We start from the raw sequence: 24,727 nt of genomic DNA, 5'->3' as shown, positions 1-24,727 counted from the left end.
TAGCGATAATTTCTTGGCAAAAAGCCATCAGACATCTTTATACTAAAAAAAAAATCAACAAAAATCAACTTGAAATTCGTATTATTTTTTCTTTAAATGTGATTCCTCAACTTAAAATAAATTTAATGTGATCTTTTTATTAATATTTTTCATCATTGGTTATTACAGTAGTGGCGTGTCAGTTTACGGTACTAACGCGGCGATCTACAATGCTGATGTGATAGTTCATCTTCCATTTTAGAGTTATCAATTTAATTCATCTGTCATATCATCCGTCACATTAATTTGTCACCTTGAACTGTCACATCAACATCGTTAACTACCACATCAACAACAATGTAACGTTCAATAACGAAAACATTGATCAAAGAGTTATATTATATTTATTTTCCGAATTGAATGGCCACATTAAAGAAAAATAGTACATAAACCTTTCCGTACTTCCTTTATAATCTTTGACAAATAAAATGATAGTTTTGTGATATCCAAATTTCATGGTGCATTAACATCGGGTGACGACCAAAGTTCAAGAGGAATTATTTTGTTTGATTAGTAAATATATTTTTAAAGATCCACTGTATCGGATATCCAAATTTCTGATGTTATCTTGCAGGTTTGAATATCAATTGAGAGACAAAAGGTTGCTGAGAAAGAGGCAGTGACCATGAAAAAGATGGTTGTTACAGAAGGCTGAGATGGCTGCCACTGTTAGCAAGATCATGCTGGAACAGAAGCTGATGAAGAGTTCCGGGAGACACCAGGAAATCGGAAATCGGAAATCAAATGTACAATGCTCGTGAAAAGAGTAGCAGATTCGGATTTATTCCGGCGAAATCATCGTTCGCTTTTAACGGGTCTAACATACGATATGCAGTAGAAGTGGTTGATATCGATATTCTTTCTTCGTGTTTAGCGTGATAAAGGAAGTACATGAAGCAAAAGTACATGACTCTTTGCAATTCTTGAGCTTTCAACATACTCAAAATTATGATAATAAAATTAACGCTTTGTCATATAACAATCCAAAACCAAAATAAATTACGGGTTCTGAGTCTCTAACTCATACAATTAAGCTTCCTGTAGTTGAATCCGAACTTCCGAATCTTTTTCCTTGCTGATTGAATCTTTTTCCTTGCTGATTCCATATCAACATGAATCTGATTTAACCATGTTGTCTGGTTTGCATTATGGAAGCAGTAGTCACCCATTTCCTTCCCCAAGAAAACAACGCATTATTAGTCAACCATTTTTCTGCCGTTATAAATATCGAGGTTAGTAGTAGTAATCTCGAGCCTCCGAGGAGGCGCATTCTTTCAAACGACTCGCCATATTATCTCCTTCGTTTTGTGGTTTCTTCGTTTTTCACCGAGAAAACCAAACATAGAATGTTATCTGTTCTGTAAAACTTTGATCTTGTTATGTTTCACTGTTGTTTCTCTGTTTCTCTCTTTTCTCTGTTTCAGGGACGTTAGCTTCTGAGAAAAACAATCCTGTTGGAGTTCAGAAGCTCTGTTTCCGATCCTTCTGGTGTTCTTTCTAGCTGTAACTCTTCGGAGAACCCAAATCACTGCACCTGGTTTGGGGTTTCATGCAATTCGAGGTCTCAGGTCATCTCCATCAACTTCCATTTTATGGTTTGGGTTGAGGAAAGAGCATACTCAAAGAGAAATTAGTGGGAGCTTGTCACCTTTGGTTGGGAAACTGAGCTTAGAGTTCTGTCTCTTGCTTTTAATGATGTTGGTGGTGAAAATTACTTTAGAAATATTGGGTTTAGAGAACTTAGAAGAACTGATTCTTGAAGGGAACTCATTTACTGGGGAGTTGCCTGATGAAATTGTGGGGTTAAGAAATTTGTGGTTTGAATCTCTCGGGTTAAATGAGCTAGAAGGCACATCCCGGGATCTCTGTCCGATTTGTGGATTTGAAGGTTTTGAATTTAGCTGGAATACTGAAGGGGTCCATGCCTGGTTATTTTGGTGGCTTTTTTTAACAAGTTGAAGGGTCTTATTTGTCTAATAATCAGATAACGGGTCGATTCTTGAGAATTTTGGACGTAATTGTCGGTATCTAGAGTATTTTGATCTGTCGGGGAATTTTCTTGTTGGGAGGATTCCTGGTACCTTGGGGAATTGTCGACGGTTACAGGCTCTTTTGTTGTTTTCAAACATGTTGTGGTGTTATTCCTAATGAGCTTGGCCAACTGCATGAGCTCGAGATTCTCGATGTTTCTAGAAACAAACTTAGCAGTTTAATCCCCTCGGAGCTTGGAAATTGTGTTCGGTTGTTGATTCTTGTCCTTCCTAATCTCTTTGATCATGTACTGAGCAGAGTTCAAGTGAAGAGCTGTCATTTGGATTGCCACTTGGTACAACTGATGAGCATAATCGTTTTCAAGGCTCAATTCCCATGACAACTACCCTCCGAAGCTAGAATGCTTTGGGTGCCGACGGCAATCTTGGGGAAGTTAGCAAGAATTGGCTCAGTTGTGAGATTTGGAAATCGTGAACTTATCTCAGAACAACTTCAGTGGGAATATTTGGAGTGTTCAATGGATGCAAGAAACTGCAGCATCTAGATTTGAGCTCGAACAGTTTAACCGAGCAGCTTGATGTTAAACTTCCAGTTCCTTGTATTTCACTCTTTAATATCAGTGGAAACCACATTCTGGATCAATCCCCGGATTTAATCACAGTGTATGCCCTGGCTTTTCCTCCTTGAGATATGAACTGCTCCGTACCCGTGATTTGTCGTATGCATATTTATCATTCTTTAAATATAAAACACAGCTTGCAATGATTTTTGCCATTTTCCGGTTCGAAAGCTGTGTTAGTTCATAATTTTGGCAGAAATAACTTCTCTGGTTCACTCCCAAGGCTGCCAATTGCATCAATGAGAATGGAGGACCAGATTAATTATGCATTTCTTGCTGGTGGAAACAAGCTCACCGGACCAGTTTCCATGGGATGATTGCTAATGTCAGCATGAACCGATGTCCGGTCATATTCCTTTAGGAATTGGTGCAATCTGTTTATTCTTAGATATTTGGATGCCTCCAAGAATCAAATTACTGGGATAATCCCCCAAAGCTTCAGGACTTGAAGTTTCTTGTTTTTCTGACCTAAGTTGGAACAAGCTTAGAGGTTGATTCCCGAAGGTCTTCATCAGTTGAAGTACCTCAAACATCTCTCCTTGGCAAGCAACAACCTGGTGGTTCTCGAACATGAGTCACCGGTGTCTGGGTCATTACCACTTAATGCTATGCAGAGAATTATGCCGGTGTCCATAAAAGCCTTCCTTCATTCATACCATGTATTCTCGCTATCTATAGGCCCTGGCAATACGACAATCAACACCGAAGGTTCAGAGAGTGGCGCAGCTTCTCCTTCTGGAAAACCAACTGACAATCAAGGTCTTGATCCATTGAGGTTGCATCCATAACATCTGGCCTCAGCCATATTTTAGTTCTAGTAGTTCTAGTTGCCTTTCTTTTATACCAGGAAATGGGTCCCACCTTCCAGGTACTGGTTTCCGAATCAGGGAAATAACCACTTTGGTTGACATTGGGGTTCCATTGACATATGAAACAATTGTCCAGGCAAGGGACTTTAGTGCTGGCAAATGCTCGGGAATGGAGGTTTTTGGTGCCACTTAAAAGGCTGAAATAGCTCCGGAAACCCTAGTTGCAGAAAGAGGCTTGCTGCCAGTAGGTTCCAAGATGATCAGCAGTTCCATGCTGAGGTAAGACCTTTAAATGGATGAGTCACCCTAATCTTGTGACTCTAATAGGGTATCATGCTAGTGAAACAAAGATGTTTCTCATATACATTATATTTCAGGAGTATTTAGAAAATTTTTAAAGGAAAGGTCCGCAAGGGCCGTGAATTGGAAGATTAATTCACAAGATTGCTCTGGATATAGCTCATGCACTCGCATACCAGCATGACCAATGCACTCGCATACCAGCATGACCAATGCACTCCAAAGGTTCTGCACCGGGCGTCAAGTAAAGTAACATATTGTTGGATATGATTGTAATGCTCATCTGTCTGATTTCGGATTATCAAGGCTTTTGGGTACCTCCAAAACCCACACAACAACTGGTGTGGGAACATTCGGATATGTTGCACCAGAGTATGCTATGACCTCTTTTATCTTAGAAGGTCGATGTCTACAGCTATTGGGTTGTGCTGCTTGAGTTGATATCAGATAAGAAAGCCTTGGCCTTTGTTTTTACGCTCATGAAATGGCTTAATATTGTCTCTTGGGCCTGCATGATGCTGCGACAGGGTCAAGCAAGGATGTGTTCACTGCAAGGCTGTGGGAAAACGGTCCGCACGACCATCTCGTGGAACTGCTGCACGTGGTCGTTATGTGCACCGTCGATAGCCTCTCAACCAGGCCAACGATGAGGCAAGAGTCCATTGGTTAAAACGAATTCGACCTCCTCCGGAAGGTTAAGATGGTTACTTCCTTTATGCATGTTTTCCCGTTCCCTTGCTTTTGTAATGCTGAACTAGGCAGGTTTAGCAAATTATATGTTCATTATTTGCAATCCTGAGCTTTCTATGAACAAATCTTATGAGATATTGGAACTTTCATGTTTATTTTCATGGATCCATAATTTATTTCCTTCTTTATGGTATCAATATCTTTTACTCTCTTGGTACAGATTTTGTATGATATTTTTTGGCAAGTAAATCTCAAAGATTGTAGCTTTATGTCTTGGACTGTAAATTCCAAACAGGCTGATCAACATCACTACCACCTGTATGATTGACTAAAATGTAACTTAACTAATAGTTGGATGATCGTGTATGTAATTTACCCATTCTTTAAATCATTCTCACTAAAAAAATGTTTGGATAAATGCAGTTAACCTAAACTATCAGTTTTAGTACATAAACTGTTAATTTTTTCAAAGTTTTTATTTCATTTTAGTAACTCGTTGTTAAAAATTTAATGTTTTTAATATCTAAACTATCGGTTTTGATTCGTTTTAGTATCTAAACTTTCGGAAAAAAATTCAAAATTTGATGTTAAATTTTGAAGGTATTAAAATGAAACAAAAGTTTAACTTTGGGTATGGTTTTGAAAAAATTGAAAGTTTAGGTATTAAAAGGTACAAAATTAATTATGTAGGTATTAAATTCAAAATTTATCCAAAATATTTTTAAAATAAGAATAAAATAAATAAAAATTTATTGAAATGCTGCTTCCTATCATGGTCAAAACTCAAAAGTCAAAACCCTCAAAACAACTGAGAAATCCGGGTGGACAGAGCGAGCCGCCGGATAACAAGATGTGTGGAATTGCTTTACTTGTCTCCGGCATTCGCTTCGACTTATCGGCTCTAAAAATGGATTCCGTTTCTTCATCCTCTAAAATACATCTGGTTTTTTCATTAGATGATCTTAAAGCAACTTTACAAAGACGAGGCCCCGACTGTTTGGGCTCCAAGAAGCTTCTTCTTCTTCATTCAGACGCTTCAAATTCTTTTAACTCTTGGGTTTCTTCTGTTCATGAGGAATCTCACGTGCTTGACAATGGGTCGAACATTTATGGATCTTTTGCTGAACTTGTTTTTCTCGGTGCTACGTTGCAGTTAAGGGGAGTATCTCCTATTATTCAGCCATTGGTCGATTCTTTTGGGAATATTCTTGTTTATAATGGTAAGTACGTTACTTTGTGTTGATTTGATTGTTGGTTTTTTTCGGTCTTAATAGTTTGGTTTATGCTTCTTTGTTTTATAAGGTAGTGAATTATCCCATTGCTTAGTCTTCTTTTTTCTTGTTGTATGGTTAAAGGTGAAATATTTGGGGGAATCGAGGTTGGAGTGACAACAATGACACTGAAATTCTTATGCAATCTCTGGGAAATTGTTGTTCCTGCTGTTCTCAGGAACATAAGGCAACATGCGATTTTAATGGGCAAGGGAAAGGTTTTGTTCCTGATGTTCTTTCAGTTATAAAAGGACCATGGGCTATCATTTACTGGCAGGTAACCCCCAGTGGTAAGTCACTGTGTCATTGTTTAATTTGGTAGAGAAATGACATTTTCTTCAGGCAATTTGTTACCAAGGTTTTGTTCCTTTTTCATTGCCAGGAAAGCTCAAAAACCCTGTGGTTTGGTCGAGATGCATTTGGTAGGCGCAGCCTTCTTGTTCACTGGCCAACTGTGGATGATCCTCATTTTCTGCTTTCGTCTGTGTCACCGACTTCTTCGAGCCTACAAGATTCAGGTATGTAATTGATTCACTGTTGTCCCATTGATCAAATCTAACTATGATACCACGAGGCTTGACTTTTGAACTATTATAGACTATGCATTTATGAATGTTATTTCACAGCTTGTGTATCAAACAATGTCACCCTGTTGCAGATTTTGAAGTTGAAAATGGAACCAATGGCATCAATTTTTGGGAAGAGCTTTCGTGTGGGATATATAGCATGTCAGTAGATGCTACAAAATCAGATAGGAGATTTCTTGGTGATATCAAGAAACATGACTGGACAAATGTTATGCTGAAAGAACTGATTGAATGGGAAAGAGTTTCAGTCAAACCTGAACCTGCACAGTTGAATTTGGTCCGTTCTAGGACTCTAAGTGCTGAACTTGACGTCAATTCAGCTTCTTCAGGTAGTTTGCAACTATTAGGCAGTATGGTTTTGTGGTCTTGTTCCTTTTTTTTATTTCCCGAATGAGTTTTCTTATTTGGTTTATTGATTTAAAATTCATGATGATTTGTTATCACTGATCCTTTATTTTTTATTGAATAGGGCCTATTCATGCTTCAGTTTCAGTTTTTGTGCAGAATGTGCTGACAGCTTTGAGGGAATCAATGATGCGGCGCATATCACTTCATAATATTTATCAGGTCTAATTGATTGAGCTGAATTACGTTTGCTAAAGATATGTTGGTTTAAGTTCTTCATTTCTTTATGGATAAAAGTTCAATTTAACACTAAACAGCTGGGCTGTTGCTCACATCAGGAGTGTAGTTTGATTTGATAAATCTTGAATATTTATCTTAATGGTTAGAATAGTAATTGATTTTCATATTTGTTAAATTGGTTTTGCTTAAATGGATGTATAGGCCCAAAAAGGAACTGTTCCCGTGGCTGTTCTCTTTTCTGGTGGATTGGATTCTATGATTATTTCTGTATTATTGGATCAATGCCTAGATCCTAATTGTAAGTATTGCTATCTATCTTCTTTTATCTATGCATGTATTTATTTCTTGCAAATTAACTTGTTTGAAACTGTAAAATTTATTGGGAACTCATCAATGTGCCTTCTTTCGAACCAGAACTCTAGCTGTCCATATATCTGTTATTCAATGGATAGAAAACTATTATCATTTTGTTCTAATTTAATCATATTTCTTATATGAGTGAATTTTAATGATGCAAAACAACTTAGTGGTCTTTCATGTACAATGTACAATTGCGGTTGGTTTTGATGTGGACCTTTGAGTGTGACATTCAAGGTGAAGTTATTCACAATTCTGGTCTTAGATACTCTTTTACCCCTTCACCTTTGTTAAACACAAGAGGTTTGAAGCAGTTTAAAAGCAATATATTATGGGATGTAAACCACCTCTTTCTTTTGGAGGTGAAATGCCAATTCTTTTACTATTAAAAAACATTATTTTCTTTAAGCTAAACTGAAGTATTTCAGTTGGACATTTTTCTGACGCTTTTGTGTATTCTGATATCTCTTGGTAGATGAGATTGATCTCCTTAATGTGAGCTTTGATGGTGAATCTGCTCCCGACAGAATCAGCGCAGAAGCAGGAGTTAAGGAGCTTAGAAGGATTGCACCCTTAAGAAGGTTCAATGTTTAGCTTCCTTGAAAGTAAAAAATATGATGTTTTATCTAAGCAACACTATTTTAATTTTGTTGCTTATTGAAATGCATATCTGTTGAGAATACAGGTGGAGACTTGTTCATATCGATGCTGATTTATCAAAGTTGACTTGGGAAACAAAGCGTGTCTTATCACTCATTAATCCTGCAAATACGTACATGGTACTTGTTTATTCCATGATCCTATTGACTTCTAGCTTCCACCGAAGTACTTGACTATCTAGCATTCTTCTTTGTTCAATACTAAAAAAAAGTGTTGCACTTTCAGTGAAAATGGAATACAATATACTTTTAAACATTCTGAACTAGCTACTTAGGTACTTATATCATGTATATATATCGCTTGGTAATAATTTACCTAACTGGTTAAACCCCATTTTGCATTTTAACTTTCAGGACCTGAATATAGGAATAGCCTTGTGGCTTGCTGCTTGTGGAGAAGGTTGGACATGTGAAGAGTGTAATCACGGGATTGGTGAAGATAAACATGTTAAGTACACATCGAGGGCCAGAATTTTGCTTGTTGGCTCTGGTGCAGATGAGCAATGTGCTGGATATGGTCGGCACAAAACGAAGTATAGGCATGAAAGGTCTGTTTCTGTTGGATTAAAAACATGTCGTCTTTAAACATAATGTCCTTATATGAAGGGAAATTACTTTATTCTCTGTAAATAGTTGGCTCGGGCTACATGAGGAAATGAAACTGGACATGCAGAGAATTTGGAAACGAAATTTAGGAAGAGATGATAGATGTATAGCTGATAGCGGAAAGGAGGTACTGCTAATAGCCTTATTCTCTTAGTCTTCCTGCCGACTGTTGCATTCCATCTGAACTCTTTATCGTGTTCTTTCTTAGGCAAGATTTCCTTTCTTAGATGAAGACGTTATTAGGACACTTTTGGATATTCCTCTTTGGGAGATTGCTGATCTTGATCAGCCAAGTGGAAAAGGTGATAAGAAGATTCTGAGAGAGGTCAGCATATCAACTTTTCTAATTTGGTCCACCGAAAGCATTTCTTCTGTAGTAGTCGATTGGTTTTTTTTTTTTTTACTTTTGTCGGTATTAGCGATCACATTCATGTTAAATTGTTTTTGTACCTTGGAATTTTAGTTTTGGGGTTAAAACTGCTCAAACACAATACTGTTTCTTTAATCTTGTTTTAGGTAGCACACATGCTTGGTTTACATAATGCCGCGATTCTTCCCAAACGAGCAATTCAGGTCCGTGTTTTTTCTTTTGCTTATGATTTTCCTTTTTTCGGGTTATTTTATGTTCTATAATATTCAACTTTACGAGAACTCGATATGGTTCTTCTTGTTAAAAGATAAAACTATTTACAGGGATTTGCTAATCATATATAGTTTGCACAAAAACTGGTTAATAAATGAGTTTTATCATGTTTGTGCCTATGCCTTCTTTGACTAGTTGCTTGATATTCAAAACGATACGTTTCTTATAGCTTGATTTAAAGATCTTTCGATTTGGTTGGTTAGTTCGGATCAAGAATTGCAAGGGAGTCGAACCGAAAGAACTTTGGAAGTAATCGAGCAGCCAACCAGGCATCTGCAGGAAGTGTAGTAATTAACATACCATCTTACTTTTGATGGTTGTTTTGGCCGGTTTAAATACACGATTTCCTTCTCACTTCTCAGAGAGTATCTATGGCGATGGTGGTGATAACTTTGACGAGCTAACTGATTCCGATGCCATCGGATCAATGCAGGAACCTTGTTATTCATTCACATTCTTCATAAAATTATGAAGCTGCTTGAGAATGAGTTTCGCTGGCTGATGATGTATTCATGCACTGCCATTTATGCAGAATTCGAATGTGCGTGTCGGATATGAGTATATTTAACTCTATCATCTCCGATTTCGATTCCTATTGTGTCGGACGAGAACTTTTTAGAAAATTGAATGCTGTGTTTATGGTTATGGTTCAATCTTTAGAGGAGCTAAATGTAATAATTATAGAAGTTTAACATTATTTTTAGAATTTGAGTGTGTCGGATATGAGTATAAAATATTTTTAAATACGATTTGTAATGAAAATATAGAAATATGAATATAAAAATTATAGAAGTTTAACATTATTTTAAAAACTTATGATGAAAAGATATTATGAGAAATGTTTATAAAAGATTTAAGATTCAATTATTTAATATTGTTATCAAAATATATTTTGTAAAAGTAAATGATTATCTTAGATATAATCTTATAGATTAACATATATATCACATTTAAGTTTTTAATATTATAATATATAAAACATATTAATTTAAATTATAATAAAAATATGAAAAAAATATAATTTTCTCTTTAGGCTTTTATTATTTTCTAACATCGAACCATCGATAACCTTATAATTGTTTTTTTAATATTAAATTTGTGTAAATTATTATCTTCAAGTCTCTACTGGTCGGTAAAACAAAGGCGTCAAACATCTTTTAAATAACAACAAACGGCGTCGTTCCAATCATCTCTGTTCCAAGTAGAAAAGGGCTTTGAGTTTCGAGTTTGTTTCTCTTACAGCAAAGATGCCATCAATGGAGGAATCCCAAGTACCCAACGGCAGCATCTCCTTTAAGAACAACAGAAACAACAACAACAACAACCCTGTTTCTTTTCCAGATCCATTCTTCACTCTTTGTTTTTTTTTATTTAGTTTTTATTCTTCCAAAATTGCATTCTTAATCCCATAATTACTTTGAATTTTCAGGAATGAAAAGATTTTGAAGCACCGGATATCGCTTCCTATTGCCTGGGGTTTGTTAGACTGCTAATCCTTAGATTAAATCATTATCACGTTTATGATTTTCTATTTAAACAAAGGTTGTTCCTTCTTGTTGTGGTTGAGAGAAGACTTGTTGAAGAGGTTCAAAAACATGATGTCTTGATCATTGTTGGTGAAACTGGAAGTGGAAAAACAACCCGTGAGTAATACTATTTTTGGGGTTTTGTTTTTAAGCTCGGTGTTTATGGAATTCTTGTATCCCTTCCGAGGACTTCAAATCTGGAAGTTGATGATGGAGACCCTTCGAACTAGAAGGGAAGAGCTTTCTCCAACCTACGCGCTCGGGACGGAGTTATTAATCTTTTTATGTAACGTTAACCCGAGTTCTGTATTCCGATACCTGAGTTGAAGCAGAGAGAGTTAGTTTTTTAGATGCAGATCCATGAACATGCTGGTAAAGCTTTCTTCAGGTCTTAACAGGGCTAACTTTTTGCGAGTTTCGGCTGTTTGTAACGATGTATCTCTCTGGTTAGCTAGTTTCCGCCATTGTTGTTGCTTGAAGAATAACTTGTAAGGGCTTTAAATTATTTAAACTAATAGTCTTATCTATTTTAGTATTTAAATTTTTATTTTTTTTAAAATTATACTTAACATTTAATTTTTATTTTAATTTAGTATTTTTTCGTTAAAAATTTAACGTATTTAATATTTAAACTATCAGTTTGGTTCATTTTAGTACCCAAACTTTTAAAATTTTCAAATCTTTTAAAATTTTCAAATCTTAACGTTAAATTTTGAATGGGTTACTATAATGAAACAAAACAAAATTTTTGATTATGGAGTACAAAAATAAAACAAAAACTAAATTTTATGTATGATTTTGAAAAAAAATTAAAAGTTAAAGTATTAAAATAGATTAAAATATAATTTAGATACTAAACACATAGTTTACCTTTTCTTTAATTATAGAAGATAATGATAAACATTTAATCAGAAATTAAAACAAATATGAAAATACATATTTATGACCATCCAGCTCAGTTGGTATAGCACAAGGTTCTTAATCTTGAGGTCGCGGGATCAAGTCTCACGAAGGGTATTTCATAATTTGGAGGTCTCCCACGGAAGTTGTTCTCAACCTGGTGTTGGGGGCAGCCTACTATCTTACCTCCTCCTTACCCTCTTACATATAAGAATAAGGGTCAGCTAATTATTTATGTGAAAAACTTTTGACATTAAATATGATAAACAATAATAATATAAGAAGGATGTGAAAAATATACTAAACGAATTATATTAAAAAAAAATTCAAATTAGTTTTGTTCAATCTTTAATGTATACCAAAATTGGTATATCTATGTGGGTGGGATTTGAAAAGGAAAATTTATCAAGACTAATTTAAAATCATGATGAAAATGTAGGTGGTTAAGAAATATATATTTCTTTATTAATTTAAAATTATGAAAGATTTTATTAATGTGTTTAAAGTTGTTTAATTTTTGTCGGAACTGTCTTTCGGTTAGGTCTAGAATTGGGCTTCGACTTAGATTAAAAGAATTGGAGTCGCCACCGATCATTTATTTTAAAGCAAATGGGTTGATCGGATACCTTATTTCTTACATGATTTGCGCTTTACCAAAGATGTGTCGGATTCGAAAGTTAGTTACAGTCAATGAAGGGTTAGCACCCTTGAAATGCCCTTTCGGTACTACGTAATTTTCAGTTGTCTTTAATTAAGAAAGTTGAAAGTTTAAATTAAAAAGTAAAATAACGATCCAAATTACTTACATTTGATTGATTGAAATACCCTTAAAAGATAAAAACGTTAGATTTGTAGTGAAATACATAGTCAAATTAAAACAGAAAGTGTGTAAATGTGAAAATAATAAACTAGAACAAGGAAAAAATAATAATAAGTAAAAATAAAAATAATAAACATAATAAATAAAAGGATAACATAAATAAAAATGAAACAAAATAATAAAAAATAGAGATAAAACAACATAAAACGAAAATAAAACAAAGGAAAATGAAATTAAATAAAAATAAATAAGAATAAAACAAAACTAATATAATAATAAAATAAATAAAATAAAAAAATATAATAGAATAAAATACAAAGAAAGTAATAATAATAAAAAAACACGAAAAGGAAAAATAATAAAAAATAATAATAAATAATAAAAGATAATTAGATATATATATACTAATAAAGGGCTAAAACGAAAAAGAAATTAAATTTGGGGTTAAAATAAAAGTTTGTAAAATCGAAGGGACCAAAAGCATGATTTACCCCTCTTTACACGTGGATCTAGCCTGAAACGGGTCGGGTTGATTGGCTCCATGGGTCGGTTAAATGGGTTGTATAAAAGCCAACATTGTTTCAAATTTTATATTTCCCTTCATTTGCTATGCTTCAAACCGAGAGACCCCATGTTTCCAGTTATAGGCCACACGCCGTCTCTGCCGTTCATCGACGACAAAATTTATTTTTATTTTTATTTTTAAATTCGAAAGCTTTTTCAAACTAGTTTCAAAAAATCAAAGCGATTTTTATATATATAAAAAAGGTGTCCCGAGAGTTAGATTTGGGTTTTAAAACCTCAAATCTTCCCCTAAAGTTCATTGGCCAAGAACCCTTTTTGGGTTTTATTCGAACCAAAAACAGCGAGAAAAATAAACATCACCCACATGCAAGCCAACCAATCGAAAAAGGTAAGGTTTTTTTACCTTTGTTGCTTTCGAAATTTTGCAAAAAATTGCTTGGATTGCTCTGAATATTCATGTAACTTTGCTCGTATATTTCTTGTATATCGAATTTTGTGTTCTAAATGGTATTGATTACATTTATTTATAATCTAAGATTTGTTATTTTTAGATTACATCTTTGATTCCTATTTGAACTAAAACTCTTATACTTGTTGCTTGGTTGGTTGTGAACGAGTCCCCTTGGCTCACATTTATTGAAGGCCGAGAAAATCAACGGTAAACTCGGTTGTTGAAGAAGTGGCGTTGAACAAGATGTTGGGGTGCTTGCGGCGCCAAAGGAGAGTGAAGAGATTAGGGTTGTTTGAATGCTGGTTCGGGTAGGGTTCTACTGAAATCAGGTCGAGGTTGATGGCTTGGTTTGGTCCGCACGGGCTGATTCTAGTCACGTGTGGGTTATGGTTGGTGTGGGCTAACTGTTTTGTAAAGGGGCGAATGCTTAGGCCTGCAATCATGTAATGAAACAAAAAAATAAATAAATAAATTTTGATATGCTTATAATATGTAATGTAATACCCATACACCATATATTATAAATAATTAACATGTAAATTAGCATGTAAATGCCACATGGACGAAAATGAGTGTCTACAACTGCCTTTCTTTGTCATTTTTCATGGAACAAAAAATAGGACAAAGATAAAAAGACACAAATTTTCATTCTGTGGAGTTGACAATTGAATCTGATAGTTCAATTAAGGATAACTCCTTGTCGAATTGAGTTCTGGGTGGCTCCTCCGTCGTGAAGTCGAGTCCATCTTGAAATGATATCAGATTGAACTCGTAGTTCGGAATTTGAATCGAAATGTAGCTTCTCGTTGCCATTCGGTCTTCTTCTCAGTTTAAAGACCTTGGTTTAAAAATACAACTGGAAAGTAATTCTTTGATTTCACCCTGTGGTTGATAGGCCCTCGAGTTGAATGAAATCGAACTCGAAAGATCTTCGTTGACAGATAGCTTTTCTCGACTTAAGTTATACTGTCATAAAACAATTTCTTGTCACTAAGGCACAGCTAACCCAGGTTATTTTCTCGACTTGAAAACCTCGGCTCCTCCACCGAAAAGTAGTGTGATTGATGTGTCATCGAGCTTAATGGAATTGAACTCGAAAATTTTATTGACAAATAGCCCTTCTTGCCTTGAGCTATGCTGTAAATGATGTGCCTTTGAGTTGAGTGTAATTGAACTCAAAGGTATTTGGTAGATAGCCTTTATAGCCTTGAGTTATGTTGCAAATGATGTGCCCTTTAGCTGAGTGTAATCGAACTCAAAGGTCTTTTGTTGGTAGGTAACCCTTCTAGCCTTGAGTTATGCCGCAAATGATGTGTCTTTGAGCTGAGTGTAATCGAACTTGAAGGTCTTTGTTGACAGATAACCCTTCTAGCCTTGAGTTATGTTGTAAATGATGTGCCTTGGAGCTGAGCGTAGTCGAACTCGAAGGCCTTTTCTTGGCAAATAGCCCTTCTTGCCTTGAGTTATGTTGCAAATGATGTGCCTTGGAGCAGAACGTAGTCGAACTCGAAGTCTTTTGTTGGCAAATAACCCTTCTTGCCTTGAGCTATGTTGCAAATGATGTGTCTTGGAGCTGAGCGTAGTCGAACTCGAAGGTCTTTGGTTGGAAGATAACCCTTCTAGCCTTTAGCTCTACCGCAAATCATGTGCCTTTGAGCTAAGTTTAATCGATCTTGAAGGTCTTTGTTGACAGATAGATAACCCTTCTCGACTTAAGTTATGTTGCCGATAGTTTTTTTAAAAAATGGCTTCCCTTAACGGGTCTAAGCCGATCATAATTCTTCAGATGGTTCCTTTGAGTGGGTGTGAACCAAGTGATATGATTTTTAGATGACTCCTCTTCACGGGAAAGCACACTGAAATATCAAAGTAATCAATAGCTTTTTTAATGCTTTCAGAGTTATAGCTCTTTGACAAATATTCAAGTGGATGAGTTCGCTTTAGGTTGACCTAAGGTTTCAGCCATAAACAAATGTCATTTTTGTTGTTATTGCAATATGTTTTTTTATTTGGCTTGGCATTTTAATTGGATGCGGACAAAATGATGCAACTAGAATGATCAATTACTAGACCTTCTATTTCGGTCCTCTGAAATCTTTCATTTGTTCAAGCTTTGTAAGCTCCTCTAACAAAGGTACTGCATAAATATCGGTCTAAAAATGAAATTTTGAGTGCTCGTGTGAATTTGATTATAACAGGTGTTCCTTAACTCCCTTAGTTCATTTTTACCAAAACTCCTTATTTAAATTTGCCATTGTCTGTTAGCTAAATCCATAAACCCAGGGCATTTAACCAATTGCTCTAGAGGGACAGCTTAATATCATTGTATTATAATCACTTTTATAAGGCTAGCTGAATATTATCCATAAAGCCGAGGCGTTTAACCAATTGCTCTAGAGGGACAACTCAAGCTTTATTGTATAGACATTATAATCACATTTATCAGGCTTAGCTGAATCTTATCCATAAAGCCGGGGCGTTTAACCAATTGCTTTAAAGGGACAACTCAAGCTTTATTGTATATATGCAATATTATAATCTGGGTATACGGATCCAATTTCTTAAGTTTGTCAAGAAGAACCTGTTATAGTCTAAGTGTTTGTTGAAAGTAAAAAAATCATATTTAGAATTCAATTTCTAAGCAATTGACCTAGACTAGATTCACATACTCGACTATTCCATCTGTGAAGATCATTATCATCACTGAACGTCTTAAACAAAAAGTATAGAAATGTCATATGCAAAAGATGCCCCATGTTATCCGCACATATGCACATCTAAATGTCAAGCTTCTTTTTATTCTTTTATAAGATGAGAAGGCTATATTAGTTCTTGTAAGGGAAATGTATGGTGTTCGGGCCTTTCGGGGTAAAGTACCTATTTTGTTACTGTGTCAAAGATCTGTAACTCTGAATCATTTACAAAGTTTTTTAATATAACTGATATTCAAAGAATTGCAAGTTTGCAAATTTGATTCGTTGCTCGTCATCTTTAAAGTAACATAAATTAATTCAAATGTCTTTACAAAAAACTTGAGGAAATATGAAAAAAAATCAAACAAAATGCCTCAAATGATGAAATGATCTTCCTCACTTGAATGCCCCCTTGAAGTCGATCAAGTTCTGGTTACGCATCTTGTGTACGATTCTTTTGAATGCGTAACAGTTCTCAATGGTGTGCCCTGGGACACCGCCGTGATATTCACAATGAGCATTCTCATCATACCACTTGGGGTATGTGGGCTTCATAGGTTCCACCGGATATGGTGACACTACGTGGGTGTCAAGAAGTTACCAGTAAATCTCTTTGTAGGTCATGAGAATAGGGTCGAAATGTTCCATTTCCTTCCGAAGTTCTCTGAAATCTTGTTTAGAAGTACATGACGGTACAGCTACAGTTGATTTTGGACTGAATATTGTAACACCTTTATTGATGTGGTGGATGTTGTTAAATTCTCCATCTCTCTCTCTCATAAGAGGTTTCTTACTGGCTTCCGCATCCTTAATCTTGCCTTGTTTTATGTCGACTCGATCATCTCTCTGGCAATAACTAAGTCTGAGAAGCTTCTTGATGTGATTGCAACCAGGTGTCTGAAGTATAGAGCCTTCAGGGTTTGTACAAAAAGCTTATGGGTTTCTTTCTCATCCAAGGGCAGATGAACTTGTATAACCAAATACATCCATTTTTCTGTGTATTGCCTGAAACTCTCGTTATGCTTCTTTTCCATGCTTTGTAGCATAACTCGATTTGGTCTCATATCATTGACATGTTTGTATTGTTCCAGAAATGATTTGGCCAAGTCCTTCCAAGTCTTGATATGGGATCGGCTTAGCTGGTTGTACCACCGGATGTGTGAGCCCGACAGATCCTGGAAGTAGTGGATCAGGAGTTTGTCGTTTCCTCCATGCTTGTCATCTTTCGGCAGAACATGGTGATATGAGCGGATAAGAAACTGTTTACATTGAACTTCTCGAATTTCGGGGACTTAAATTTTGGAAGAAGAACCAAGTCTGGGACTAGGCTAAGTTCCGTGGTATCGACTCCATAGTAGTCATGGTCTCCTTTAACTACCTTCATTTGGTCATCCAATTGCTTGATTTTCTCATTCATCTTCTTTGATTTATCCCCTTCGCCCGAATCCGATATATGGTAATAACCCGTATTGTTCTCAGGGTTAAATACAGCGGACGAGGGCTTCGCTTTTGAAGCAGATGAGTCCCCTTGAAGTTCCAGTAAGATTTCAGGTGAGACAACCACTTGCGGGGTAGGTGGTATAGTTACCCCTTGGCCATAATTTGATCGACCAAGGAATTTTGGCTCTTTGCGATGTATTCAGAGTACTTCGACTGCTCTGGTTTATCTTGTCTTCTTTTTCAAGAGGGTGTTATGCGGATGGGGTGTGTCCTGAGCTTGAGGTGGTGTATCCAGTATTTGTTCATTTTGATGAGACATTCTTCCGTTAGTGAATGCAAAAAAAAAGTAACAAAATGTAAAATCTATCTAAATGCATGATGCATGCAATGTTCGAGGCATTGATCCAAAAAATGTGTTTGTTATTATAAATAATCCTTATTTCGAACAAAAAGTGTTACGTCTTAGTAGACATAAAATATTTTAAAGGTATAGACCCCGAACAACTTCAAACTGATTGATTTATCTTCATCCTTTTTCTATCGGTGGTTGAATGCCTTGTCGAATTGTTCCAGTTTCTCTGGCTAAACTGTGCAAAGGACGAGCTGTTTGCCCCAAAAAATATCGAATGACTGCATCTTCGGCTTTCACTCTCTGCTGAGTCTGTTCCTAACGAAAGCGTCATTAGAACCCTCTATCGATAGGAACCCTTATTTATTGATTTTGTCAAAAATGGCTTGTTGTCTTTGAAGGGACTCTCTAAGTCAATTTTTCTCGTCTTGCCCCTACAACCTTTGCCAGCTCAAAAAAGTCGACTTTTGATGTGCACAGTGTAAATCTCAGACCATTTTGAACCAGACTTTTTGCTTTTCACCTCTTGTATTATAACCCCTTTGTCCATTAATACAAATTATTTATGTTTAACGAACACATTTTTTGTGGATCAACACCCCTTTTGAATGAATGATGCAAAAGATGAAAAATAAATAAAAGAGAACAAAAATGAAAAGAGTTAGTGAGGTAAAGATAAAAAACAAACATGAAAATAAAAGTCCTATCCCACATGCTTATTATTTCTACCCGGACATGATCTTTATCCCACAAGTTGATTTTAAACAAGTCCTAACCGCATAAATTTCTAGTTCACATGCTTTGAACATTAAATAAAGCAGGAAATAATATCAAAACAACCTAGGGTTTGAAATGAGGTTTTGGGGTGGGTTCTAATTCCCTATAATCTCCCGGTTTAGGTTCTAAAAAGGTACCCGAGTTCTCCTTGCTGGTGTCCCCTTGGGTTTTCCAGATCCTTAGTCCTAAGTCCATTACAAGCTTATGTGGACTAAGTTAAACTCGAGAGGATACATTCCCTTATGCCCATATGAAGAATAAATTCACACGAAAGCGTAAGGTATATGAATCCCGAAGGTTACTTGCAGGCTCATACGGAGAATAAATTCTCACGAGAGCATCGCTTTCACTCCCATTTAAAAACAGTTTAGAGCTCAGGTTTAGAGCCTCATAGGAAAAATCTTTAAAGGCTGAAATCATTAAAAAACGGTCAGTACAACTATTTACTCGATAATATAATCAAAAGTAAGCAATAAGGATCGAAATGTTACCTTAAAATTTAAGCTTACCTTTTCATTAAAAAGATAACTGGAAATTACTTTAGCCTGACTCACTTACATGTGTCCCCAGCGGAGTTGCCAAGCATTCGAAATCGTCTTTCGGTTGAGCCCGAAATTGGGCTTCGACTTGGATTAAAAGAATTAGAGTCGCCACCGATCATTTATTTTAAAGCAAATGGGTTGATTGGATACCTTATTTCTTACCTGATCTGCGCCTTACCAAAGATGTGTCGGATTCGGAAGTCGATTACAGTCAAGGAATGGTTAACACCCTTGAACTTCCCTTTCGGTACTACGTAATTTCCATTTGTCTTTAATTAATAAAGTTGAAAGTTTAAATTAAAAATTAAAATAACGATCCAAATTACTTACCTTTGATTGATTGAAATACCCTTAAAAGATAAAAACGTTAGATTTGTAGTGAAATACATAGTCAAATTAGGACAGAAAGTGTGTAAATGTGAAAATAATAAACCAAAACAAGGAAAAAAGGAAAAATAATAATAAGTAAAAATAAAAACAATAAACATAATAAATAAAATGATAACATAAATAAAAAACGAAACAAAGTAATAAAAAATAAAAATAAAACAGCATAAAACTAAAATAAAACAAAGGATAAAATGATTAAATAAAAAGAAATAAGAATAAAACAAAACAAAAATAATAATAAAAAAAACAAAGAAAGTAATAATAATAATAATAATAATAATAAACCCAAAAAGGAAAAATAATAATAAATAAATAATAAAAGATAATTAGATATATATATACTAATAAGGGGACTAAAATGAAAAAGAAATTAAATTTGGGGTCAATTTGAAAAGGAATTCTAGTTTAAAATCAAATTTGGGGTTAAAATAAAAGTTTGTAAAACCGGAGGGACCAAAAACACGATTTACCCCTCTTTAAAGCAAAACACGCAGATCTAGCTTGAAACGGGTCGGGTCGATTGGCTCCACGGGTCGGTTAAATGGGTTGCATAAAAGCCAACATTGTTTCAAATTTGTTATTTCCCTTCATTTGCTATGATTCAAACCGAGAGACCCTTGTTTCCAGTTTTAGGCCACACGCTGCCTCCGCCGTTCATCGACGGCAAAATTTATTTTTAATTTTAAATTCAAAAGCTTTTTCAAACTCGTTTCCAAAAATCAAAGCGATTTTTATTAAAAAAAAGGTGCCTCGGGGGCTAGATATAGGTTTTAAAACCTCAAATCTTCCCCTAAAATTCATCTGCCAATTACCCTTTTTGGGTTTTATTCGAACCAAAAACGATGAGAAAAATAAACATCACCCACATACAAGCCAACCAATCGAAAAAAATGTAAGGTTTCTTACCTTTGTTGCCTTCAAAATTTTGCAAAATATTACTTGGATTACTCTGAATATTCGTGTAACTTTGCTCTTATATTTCTTGTATATCGAATCGTGTGTTTCTAATGGTGTTGATTACACTTATTTATAATATAGGATTTGTTATTTTTAGACTACATCTTTGATTCCTATTTGAGCTAAAACTCTTATACTTGTTGCTTGGTTGGTTGTGAATGAGTCCCCTTGGCTCACGTTTATTAAAGGCTGAGAAAATCGACGGTGAACTCGGTTGTTGGAGAAGTGACGTTGAACGTGAAGAAATTAGGGTTGTTTGAAGGCTGGTTCAGGTAGGGTTCCACTGAAATCGGGTCGAGGTTGCTGGCTTGGTTCTGTCCGCTCGGGTTAATTCTGGTCACGTGTGGGTTATGGCTGGTGTGGGCTAGCTGTTTTGTAAAGGGGTCGAATACATAGGTCTGCAATCATGTAATGAAACAAAAAAAATTATGATTTGTTTATAATATGTAATGTAATACTCATACATCATATATTATAAATAATTAACATGTAAATTAACATGCAAATGCCACATGGATGAAAATGAGTGTCTAAAATTTTCATTTAACAATTTTTAGAAAACAACTTCAATTCTTTTTTATAATTGTAAAAAAAACTCAAAAGAGGTAATTATATTAATTAACTATGTATAATTTGAGTTAGCAAATTAAATACAACATTAATATTAAGGTTTTGAATCGGTTTTTTCAGGGAAAAATAATATTTTATAAACTTATTTTCAAAAAAACATGGATGTGTTATCAGGATGTGTGATAATATCTTTTAATTTCACTAATTAATTATATTTAAATAATATAATTATTTAAAAAAACAATTTAAAGTCAAATCAACTTAAGATTCCATCTAAATGTACTCATAGTGTAACAGGTGGAGAAATCTAATAGCAATTAAATCAACAAGTACAAAATTTAAGCATTAAATATCTCTATTATCATCGGATTATCTTCCAAGATTTTAGCACCCGTTTCTTGACAGTAGGAAACGGTAAGCCAGTCCAAATTACTCTAAATAAATAAAGGAAAAACTATTCCAGATATCATTGAACTTTGAATGTTCACTCGTTTATACAATTAAACTCCTAATTTTTTTATCAATTATAGCATTGGATTTTGATCTTTGTTTTAATTATATCACTCCGTCGTTAAACCACGGATGGCACGGTGACATTATTGAAGTGGAAAATAAAATTCAATACCGTAATTGAGAAGATTGGAAGTTTAGTTATTGGATTGGTTAAAAATTTGAGTTCTAATTTAAAATTAGGATCATAGATTAGGAATGAATATATAACATTCAAAAAATTTAGGATCAATATAGAATAAGTCATAGTTTTGAGATGAAATTATAATTTTCAAACGTTTAAAGACCAATTTAAAATGAGTTGTAGTTTGAATATGTATAATACAATCAACTCTATAATTTAATATTAGGGTAAACTACTCATTTGGTACCTAAACTATCAGTTTAGGTCCATTATAGTATCTAAGCATTCATTTTTTAAAATTATACCTAATATATAATTTTCATTTCATTTTAGTATTCACCGTTAAAAATTTAACGCGTTTATTACCTAAATTATCAGTTTTGGTCTATTTTAGTACCTAAACTTTCAATCTATTCAAAACTTAACGTTAAGTTTTGGCTAAAATAGAACAAAAACTAAAGGCTTCAAAGCTGGGACTAAAATGAATCAGAAACTAAACTTTAAGTATAGTTTTAAAAAAATTAAAAGTTTAGATACTAAAACTGATAGTTTAAGTACTAAATACGTTATTTACCCTTAATATTATTAGTATATTAAATGTATTAAAATCTACGGTCTTGCTGGCTCCTGCAACACACTAGTTGCCGTGCATCATCATCACACGGCTAAGATTTCATCTTATCACCATCTTCTGATCAATCATCACACTATTCTGTCAGATTACGTACCGAAAGAAACGCACGTCGCTTCAGATTTTACTGCCAAAAGCATATTGTAGGTTGGCTTGGAATAATATATATATATATATACAATCATAAATGGCAAAATTACTGATACGATACCCAATTAGATTCCATTTATTATAATCAATAAACCCAGTTTTCACATTAAAGTCCTGACGAAAACCCAAAATATATTTTTACTGCAATGCAATCATCTTTAACCAGGTTAAGATTCTTTTACCATGGTTAGGTTAAATGCCGATTGTTCTTCTGTATTTAATCATTTCTCGTCGACCCTTTTGCTCTTGAGCTTCCAATTCTCATAGTAACCTTCTTTCTTATAATACGTTCTTATATAGTCTCTTTTAGCCGAAAGATTGTGTCTTCACTTGCGTGTGTGTTTCCGTTGAATGCCCTTTATAAAGGAAGTGTTCAAAATGTCTGTGGAGGTTGGTTTTCTGGTGTTTCGATCGCCATTGTGGAGCTTCGAAGCGTTTCTCTGGGCTTTTCTTCTGGTTGGAATCATTGCGTTTTGTTCTCCCGGTGGGATTGCATGGGCTCGGTTCAGGTCCAAGGCGAGTTTCGCTGTCCCCGGTCCTCTTGGCTACCCGTTCCTCGGGTTGCTCACCGTGTTCACCGGCTCCACTCCTCATCGATCCCTGGCTGAACTGGCGAAAACCCTTAATGCAGTGAAGCTGATGGCTTTCTCTGTGGGGTTCACCCGGTTCATCATTTCCAGTGACCCTGAGACCGCGAGGGATATTCTCAACAACTCGGCCTTTGCCGATAGGCCGGTGAAGGAGTCAGCCTATGAGCTTTTGTTTCACAGAGCAATGGGGTTCGCTCCTTACGGTGATTATTGGAGGAATCTGAGGCGAATCTCGGCCAACCATTTATTCAGCCCCAAGAGAATCGCTGGCTTTGAAGGGTTCAGGCGCGATATTGGTGCCAAAATGGCGAACGAGATAAAGTGTTCGATGGAGACAAGAGGCGAGGTTTTAATAAGGAAGGTGCTCCATTTCGGGTCGTTGAACACTGTAATGGCGACTGTCTTTGGCAAAAGATACGACTTCGAGAACCATGAGTTGGAAGGGCTAGAACTCGAGGAGCTTGTGAGTGAAGGGTACGAGTTGTTGGGGATATTCAATTGGAGCGACCATTTCCCTCTACTTAGCTGGCTTGATCTGCAAGGCGTGAGGAAAAGATGCAGGAATTTGGTTTCGAGGGTCAATGTTTTCGTCGGTAAGATCATCGAAGAACATGCACTAAAAAGGGTTAGTGGCGGCTATGGAGATGATGATCGCAGTAATGCAGCGGATTTTGTTGATGTATTGCTTGATTTGGAGAAACATGAAAAGCTCAACAAATCCGATATGATTGCTGTTTTGTGGGTCAGCCATTGATACTAATTCTATCTTCTTCAAGAATATAATGTTTTTGCTTTGTTTTAAGCTTTTGATTTTGTGTGCACAGGAGATGATATTCAGGGGGACTGATACAGTTGCAATCTTGCTGGAATGGATCTTAGCGGAGCTTGTTTTGAACCCAGAAATCCAAGCCAAAGCTCAGGCCGAGATCGATGCCGTCGTCGGAAAATCCAACCAGGTTTCCGATTCCGACATTCAAAACCTGCCTTACATTCAAGCCATCGTGAAGGAGACTCTTCGTGTCCACCCTCCGGGGCCACTTCTTTCATGGGCTCGCCTCGCCATCCACGACGTTCACGTCGGAGATCACTTCGTTCCTGCCGGAACGACGGCGATGGTTAACATGTGGGCGATCACTCATAACGAGAAACTCTGGCCGGACCCGGCAAACTTCAACCCCGAGCGGTTCATGGAAGAGGAAGTGAGTGTCATGGGGTCTGATCTTAGGTTGGCACCGTTCGGGTCCGGTCGTAGGCTTTGTCCCGGCAAAGCCATGGGTCTGGCGACGGTTCATCTATGGCTGGTTCAGTTACTTCAAGGCTTCGAATGGGTTGCCTGTGAAGATGGTGATGCGGCGGTGGACTTGACTGAGCATTTGAAGCTGTCCATGGAAATGAAGAAGCCTTTGGTTTGCAAGGCAATACCTAGGGTTCGTTGAAAACTGTCATCTTGTGCATGATGGCTTGGTGTTTGGAGTTTGCTTTCCATTTAGGGTTTCTTTCTATATTATCTTCTATTAGATGCTGCTTGGATTTTGTTTGTAGTTGGATGATGTAGATGAACTTGGCTTCGTACAATGTTTTCTCATAACTTCTTTTCTATTTTGGTAATATTATTTTATGTTTTC

General features: G+C 35.7%; 1 protein-coding gene and 2 pseudogenes across 2 annotated transcripts; all 3 read left to right on the top strand.

Moving 5' to 3' along the window:
- The first annotated feature begins 695 nt into the window (after positions 1–695).
- On the top strand, positions 696–4,386 carry LOC120184279 (annotated as a pseudogene).
- On the top strand, positions 2,482–24,561 carry LOC120184303 (cytochrome P450 78A5-like). Of its 2 annotated transcripts, XM_039188805.1 has the most exons (3): positions 2,482–2,503; positions 22,854–23,844; positions 23,927–24,561. In XM_039188805.1, the coding sequence occupies exons 2-3, from the start codon at positions 22,864–22,866 to the stop codon at positions 24,536–24,538; spliced, it is 1,593 nt and encodes a 530-aa protein (XP_039044736.1). In that variant the 5' UTR covers positions 2,482–2,503; positions 22,854–22,863; the 3' UTR covers positions 24,539–24,561. The 2 variants fall into 2 exon arrangements, with proteins under 2 accessions (XP_039044736.1, XP_039044735.1); XM_039188804.1 differs by lacking the exon at positions 2,482–2,503 and having other exon boundaries at positions 22,794–23,844.
- Positions 5,250–9,876, top strand: LOC120184302 (annotated as a pseudogene).
- Positions 24,562–24,727: the final 166 nt, after the last annotated feature.

Source organism: Hibiscus syriacus, unplaced genomic scaffold (genome assembly GCF_006381635.1).
Source record: "Hibiscus syriacus cultivar Baekdansim isolate YM2019G1 unplaced genomic scaffold, ASM638163v2 tig00112864_pilon, whole genome shotgun sequence".
NCBI classification, from domain to species: domain Eukaryota; kingdom Viridiplantae; phylum Streptophyta; class Magnoliopsida; order Malvales; family Malvaceae; genus Hibiscus; species Hibiscus syriacus.
This window is presented reverse-complemented; position numbering and strand designations above follow the sequence as displayed.

Bases quoted from the DNA above. Each gene is read 5' to 3' on its own strand.
- LOC120184303 (XM_039188805.1), top strand. From the start codon at position 22,864: ATGCCCTTTATAAAGGAAGTGTTCAAAATGTCTGTGGAGGTTGGTTTT. The intron at 23,845-23,926 runs GTCAGCCATTGA...TTGTGTGCACAG, and splicing joins ATATGATTGCTGTTTTGTGG to GAGATGATATTCAGGGGGAC.